Genomic DNA, 7167 nt, shown 5'->3' with positions numbered 1-7167 from the left:
TAGTCTACTTAATCAATGTCAGTCCAGTGGCATTTCCATGGTCTGCCTTTTGTTTTATACCTTTGTCTGCATATTCTTCATATCGCTCTGTGTTTCCTGAAGATGCTTCTCAGAAGAGCCGAACACACCCACCAGCCAGAGTTTGCTCTCATTGACCATGTGGTGTCCTTTACGTACCTCAGATAGGCAGCACACATACTATGCAGACCATGAATAGCCTGGCTACTAAGAGAGAATAAACTGCCCATGCAGCAGCCCACACATGATCACACATGATGATCACACCTACAGTAAAAAGGCCTACAGATCTGCTATCTTAATTTCACCCTGTTTATCACAGCAGGAAAATAATTATGCAGCAATAGGAAATCAGAATTATTATGTGGATTATAATTAATGGACATTTTTTTTGTAGGGGTTGATACATTTTTTGTTAGGGCAAATCAAGTTTGACATTTCAAAGTGGAAATTACAAACTTTAGAAGCCTTTTTAAACCTCAAATACACTATAATTTGAATTTCTTCCTGCGCAGGAAAATTCTCCGCAAAAACTGTGTTCAAATTAAGATAGTAGATCTGTACGCATAGGAATAGGATTGTATTTAGGGAAATTGTTATAAGGTGTCTGCTCTGGATTGGTGAATACAGGATGTCATACTCAGTCTAGGAGAAATTTTGAAAAGTATGGCATATCTTTTGAAATGATATGAAGTGCTGCTCATTGAGTTGTATCTGATTGCTAACATTTAAAACAAGTTATAAATCAAGGGCACCCATGCCTGTAAAGTTAATACAGCCTTTATCTATGTAATAACTTACTCCTAAAATCCAAAGCCATTTATAGGGAGACATGCCACAGCAATGTTTACAATGAAGTCTGCTGCAAGTGTACTACACAGAAAAGGCTATGTGTTTGTGTGAACTTGTTATGCATGAGAGTGACTGAAAAGCAAGGGTCTACGGGTCTTTGACCCCTGCACTGTCCTTAATGTTGAACCCAGGGCTGCATTAGTGATGGACAGTGGCTGAAAAGGGACTTTGTGTCTTTAAGATCTGCTGGCTCTGGGAGCTGGGGGTCTGTCTATTGTTGGTCAGACAAAAGCGTGAGTCAGATTCATATAGGAGTGGTGGGGAATAACTTCTCAAATCACAGTCACAAAGCCGCCAAGCTAAACCTCAATAACCCCATACCTCTTTCTGAACATGGGTAAGTGGTTATCTAATGAGTTTTAATATTTTCTATGACTATCTTAATAGTAAAAGTCTGTGGAATATAATTAATCTACTTTTGAAATATATATATATATATTTTAGAAAATATAATTGTTGCTTCACTTGAGAACAATATGAAGGCTTGATTAATATTGTGATAATTTCTGGTTTTATTGGAAGTTGATTGTATGATTGTCTGATAAGATTATAATGTCCACTTGTGGGTACCTCATGGGTTATTCATAACACAACATTGGTAATATTGCAACATTAGAAACATAGGCAGGATTGCTCAAATATTATTCCAGGTTGCATGTAGATAATATTGTAGACTAAATAGTCAATTTGGAACAATTTAGATAAGCTAAGCTTATTGATACTCATTACTCAAAATATTGATTGCAATTCCTTGAAAATAAAACATGCGATTCAAATACATTCAGGATCATCATCTAATAAATGAGATTAAAATTAAAATCAAACCAGCTCTCACACAGCTAATATCAGTAAAATATTTTCTAAAAGGTGGATTGAACTCATTGGGGTTCAGAGAGACAGAGGACCAGCGCAGGCTGCTGTCAGGGAGAGGTCATGCAAGGTCGATCACGTCAAAGGCTCTCACATTTCCAGTCTTGTCCAGGGCATAATTAGCAAATCTGCATGGAATCCTTTGATTCACGCGGTAGATCTGACTCTGGAGTCAGTTTAATTCGACCAACTATTCCTCCTTCACTACTATTTCTTCAAACAAAATAGTTACTCTGCACTACAGTTGATTCAGATTTAGCATGATTTAAGGACTTAGTTTGGTATGAACCTTCAGTGGTATCTGTGCTGTGATTTTATTAATAGGTTATCGTGGCGTTTCAAAGCACAGCTGAAGAGGGCCGTTTGCAGCTGATGTAATTTCCAGGGACTCAAACAACTTTCCAGCTGTTGCTGTTTTTATTTAAATGGCAGTATATTTCATTATATTTCACAAACCATAATATTACAGGAACATTTAGTCAGTGTGCAACAGTTGCTCAGTCATCTATTATGTATGATCATGACAGTGTTTGCCATTCCCGAATGGGGTTTGTAGATCATACAACTTTGATGAGCCACTTGGTTGTTGTTGTGAAGATATTTCAGTTTCCCCCCACCCATTCATTGTGCTTCCTCCCACCCTTGAACACTTGAACCGCAGTCCCTGCCCCTGCTTACATAGACACTTATAGTACCAGTCCCAGCCAGCTGTAGCTGTGGGCTGGACTGGGTGAATAGCACTGACGTTGCCAGCGGTACTGTGAGAATCCTGGTGGTGGAGATACTCCCCTGACCTCCGCCCCACCTGCCCAGGCGCCCGATGGCTTGTTTATTAGATTGTTGGGTTGTGTGTGTGTGTGTGTGTGTGTGTGTGTGTGTGTGTGTGTGTGTGTGTGTGTGTGTGTGTGTGTGTGTGTGTGTGTGTGTGTGTGTGTGTGTGTGTGTGTGTGTGTGTGTGTGTGTGTGTGTGAGAGGTGGTGCTAGTGTGGTCTTTGTTTGTTTGACATCGCTGGCATTTGTTCTCCTCCACTCCTAGCTAAGACAAAGGGCACTGTGTATCCCACCACAAAGACAGGCTCTCTCTCTAAGCCCCTGGAGCCCATCCTTCAGTGCCCTCTTCTCTCTCTCCTCTCTTGGTGACGCCTATGGTGGCGGGTGGTGGTGAAAGAGGGTTGGACTCTGGGGAGAAGAGGGGCTGAACTGTGAGTTGTTGGCAGGAGTTGAGGAGCTTTTACACACGGATGAAACCAGTGCAGAGAGCTGTTCTTTAGTTGCAATATCCTGCAGAAGAGCCTTTAGCATCACTGGTTCATAAACTCTTTGCTTGTTGTTGAGGAGCACAAGATCGAAAGCAGCAAATGTTTCCGGTCAGACAGCCTTGGCTTTGCAAAGCCCTAGGTGCATCTCTCTCTCTGATTCCTATACCAATACAGCCATTAACAGTCTGGATGTTTCCTATCTGCTTCCCCAGCACAGCTTACATTGGAGGAAGTGTATGAGAGTGCTGTGAAGTCATTGGCGGCTGGTTTTGTATGGGCGCTTTAACGTTACTTGGTTGGATACGCTGCTCTGCTGCACTTGGTTTCGCTGTTGTGTTTCGCTAAAATGTTTCTGTTGCTTTCATGCCTGTTGATGGAAGTTGTTGGTGGATGTTGATGGATTTTCAGCAGAAACAGTGGGGTCTTTCTTTTCAACAGCTCCCAAAGTAGGGTGACTGACAGGTGTCTGGACTGTGGCGTAGATGTGCTGTGTGTTGGTGTGTGCGGTGTGTGCCGCCTGTGTGTTGATGTATTATGCCCCCTCACCAGGTTGTTATGATTGCTGTATCCGCTGCCTGGGGGCAGTGCCCTACCCTTCCCTGGTGGCCACTCTGCTCTGCTTCACCGGCATGGCACTGTTCTGTGGCTGTGGGCACGAGGCACTGGCCAACACAGAGGTTCTCGCCGAGACTTACTTCGCTCGTAACATACAAGACTATGTTGTCCTGGCCTCGTTGTGAGTTGAGTGGTCCTTTTAATTGATGAGTAGAATTTTCTTCCTAGTAAGTGTTTTGTATTTGTAGATAGGCTGTGCAAATCAAGCAACATAAATGTAAAGACTCTTACAGTAGTAGTAGTAGTAGTAGTAGTACTAGTAGTAGTAGTAGTAGTAGTAGTAGTAGTACCCACTTCCTTTAGGTAGGTTGAGAGCAGCCACCTCTCAACAGCAAATTTTTATATCTGACCTCTCCTTATTATGACTTGTCCTTGTCTCCCAGTATCAAGTACTTCCAGTACGTGATCTATGGCCTGGCCTCTTTCTTCTTCCTTTACTGCATCCTGCTGCTGGCCGAGGGATTCTACACCACCAGTGCCGTCAAGCAGACCTTCGGAGAGTTCCGGAGCACCAGATGTGGCCGCTGCCTTAGTCTGACGGTGAGTAGGGGAGTGGGAGAGAGAGAGGTGAGGGGGCAAGGGGGAGGAGGGAATGACGTCACCTCTCTGTTAGGTTGCTAAAATAATATTGACACTATAGCCTACTGTACTCTAGCTTGTAACCCACCCACTGCAATAGAGGTTGAAAAACAATCCATAAACAATTAATAGAATGGTTAATTAATCATCAGTTAATTATCCATGAATCCCTCATATATTATGCTCTGGGGATATTAGGCTCATGTTAGAGTATTTACCCTCTGTGGTGGGGTATTACTGCAGTAATAAGGCCTCATGGGACATGTTATGTCACATTCTGATTCCCTGGAATTTCACCAATAACTTCCTGTGACCTCCTACTCTGCTTCCTGCTACACAGTTCATCATTGTGACATACGTCCTGGCAGTGATCTGGCTGGCGGTGTTTGCCTTTACAGCCATACCCGTCTTCTTCTTCTTCAACATGGCACAGACCTGCCACACCATCAACATCCTGGCTGAGACGACACCCAGCATCAACCAGCATGGCTGGATCTGCATGGATGCCCGGCAGTATGGTACGTTTAGCTTATGATGGGCCCAGCCGGGCCACCTTATGTTATTTTCTTTTTAATACAATTTTTACATTTGAAATGTACTGTACTTCATTTCACATTAATGAGACAAGCTTCGCTTTAGGACTGCTGCCCTGGAATGCAATGCCAGGGAAGGCTTGTGGAATGACCTTGGCATCCATTTGCAAAACAAAAGAGGTGAGTTGGTGGTAGCTCAGTCTGACAATAAAACTACTTTGAAAGAATGAATGTTCCTGGATTATGTAACCTTTAAACCACAAAACACATAGCTAAATTATCATTCTGCATAGCAATTCAATGTACAATACATGCACTCTATGAGGCCTCTTTTTATAATGTGTACTAAAATGCATTTGATCATATTTGCTTGTTTTGTCTCTGCAGTTCTTCGTCACCTATGACCTATATATTGCTGCCTTTGCTGGTGCAGGGATCGCTCTCTTGGCTCTGGTGAGTAAGAACGTCCACCCAGAGACTGATGAGTCTATGGGGCCTGTCAACCTCTTGGTTTAAGTTCAGAGTATGATTTGATTGTAACAGTTTATAATAGCTATCCTTTATAAACCATTTATAAATTAGTAAATAAATAAACTATTAGCAGATTATTAATAGTTAAAAATCAGTACATTACTAGTAACTATATTAGTTAAAAATTACAAAAAGTATTATGTTTAACTAATGCAGTTACTAATAATGTACTAATCATTTACAAAGATGTATACATCATTTGGTAATATTTAGTTGGCTTAAATGGCTTATAAAGGATAGTTATTATAAAGTATTACCGACTTGAATTTTGCAGCTCCATTTGGCTTAGTTTAAGGCATACCACCAAAGAGGTATGGGGTTAATTTGAGGCTCTTTGGCAGAGAAGAATAATAACAGAGAAATAGAAAAATGTATCATACTGTCCATCAGCACAGTAGCTAAGTCTTTATTGATTTTCAACAATGATTAAGATGACAAGACCAGCCAGGTCATAAGAGAAAAGCTCACCAATAGAGAACAGACTTAGTGTTATAGAGGCGTAACTGTAGGGGCATATGGAAGTGATCAATGTGTGCACGAAGAGAGATCAGCTTGTGAGGCTATTGAATAAGTGTGTCATCTAAATGAAGCTGCACTTTTGCAAAAACATATTTTGGATTTTTTTCATTTTTTAATAGTTTTTCTTTTGTCCCACTCTTCATCGTTCTCTCTAGTTTATGTATGTGGTAGCCACCACATATAACTATGCAGTCCTGCGGTTCCTGGGCAGGAAAGGGCTGCGCTGTTAAAAACTGTGCCCTTTCACGTCTCCATCACCCCATAGACTGGGCCTGAGGGGGGCAGTTACACATCACACCACTGAACTCCATCCATCCCCTGTGAGACACACCTGCAACCTGGGTCCCCTACCTACTGCTGGCTGCTTCCCTGGAGGGCTCCAATTACTGACACATGGTTCATCTGACCATCTGGTTTATCACCTCAGCCTAGCCTCAGAGCCATACTTTATGTATTTCTGAGCACCTCCAAGACGTATGATACCTACTAATGGTCTAGTTACTTTAGACAGAAACGAAAGTAGGGAGGTTGGTCAAAAAGGGGTGGGCGCAATCCATGACTGTATGATATTGTACAACCGCTATTCCATTCATAATGTAACCTAATATGTCATACTAAATGGGTCGTTATAACTTTAAGCCCCTTCCCCTGCTCACCAGTCTTATACCCTTGGTTGTCAGTCCAGGAGGATGCCTCTCTGATGTCTGTTGCTAATTTTCACATTGGATGTAGCGTCTCTGGTTTTGGTTCACACCTTTTTTTTTAAAGCTTTTATAAAGTGTCACTGATGCCATTGTCAGATTGTGGGCTCTATTTAGCTCTCTAAATCTGAGTGACTTGGAGAGATGGCTGCTCTCCATGCTAATCAGAACTAAAAAACCGACCCCAGTCGCCTTGCTTACTGATATGTATATAGATTGTGAACATGATCTAGCTCCTGTTGCTTTAGATTGTGTTAGTAAATGAGCTGTCCATTACTGTAACTAGAGCAAACAGCAGAATGTGCCAAAGTTCTCTACAACGCTCAAGTGAAATGTGGGAGTGTAATGTGGGAGTCGCTCTTGTCTAAGTGTGTCAAAGCACTTATGGCAGCTTTTTTGCACTCACTCTTGATGTAGTACCTATTGTTTGTCCTTTTGACTGATTACTGTGTGTGTGGTGCAAGGAAAGCCAATTCTATGGATGTGCTATAAGGTATAAGCTAAATAAGATGTTCAGTTTTCATTCTCCATATGTATTAATGCTCTCTGCTTTTAAACTGTAGTGTTTGATGATTTCCAGGGGATTTCTGGCTGGTGAGTGGCCTGCTATGCTATTTACTGGATTGGGTGTGTACATAATGCTGTGTTGAATTGATTAGCCATTAAAATGTATCAAAGCCTTTGAACCCA

The 7167-nt window shown here is 41.8% G+C and overlaps 1 protein-coding gene across 2 annotated transcripts; it reads left to right on the top strand.

Annotated features, from left to right (window-relative positions):
• Window positions 1-1072: 1072 nt before the first annotated feature.
• On the top strand, window positions 1073-7163 carry LOC139533835 (myelin proteolipid protein-like). 2 transcript variants are annotated; one of them, XM_071332283.1, is made up of 7 exons: window positions 1073-1207; window positions 3549-3735; window positions 3998-4154; window positions 4534-4711; window positions 4833-4906; window positions 5114-5179; window positions 5932-7163. In XM_071332283.1, the coding sequence occupies exons 1-7, from the start codon at window positions 1204-1206 to the stop codon at window positions 6004-6006; spliced, it is 741 nt and encodes a 246-aa protein (XP_071188384.1). In that variant the 5' UTR covers window positions 1073-1203; the 3' UTR covers window positions 6007-7163. The 2 variants fall into 2 exon arrangements, with proteins under 2 accessions (XP_071188384.1, XP_071188375.1); XM_071332274.1 differs by lacking the exon at window positions 1073-1207 and adding an exon at window positions 2842-3138.
• Window positions 7164-7167: the final 4 nt, after the last annotated feature.

The sequence above is a fragment of the Salvelinus alpinus genome, chromosome 1, assembly GCF_045679555.1.
Source record: "Salvelinus alpinus chromosome 1, SLU_Salpinus.1, whole genome shotgun sequence".
Taxonomy (NCBI): domain Eukaryota; kingdom Metazoa; phylum Chordata; class Actinopteri; order Salmoniformes; family Salmonidae; genus Salvelinus; species Salvelinus alpinus.
Note: the sequence above shows the minus strand (reverse complement) of the source record. Positions and strands in the feature narration are given on the sequence as shown.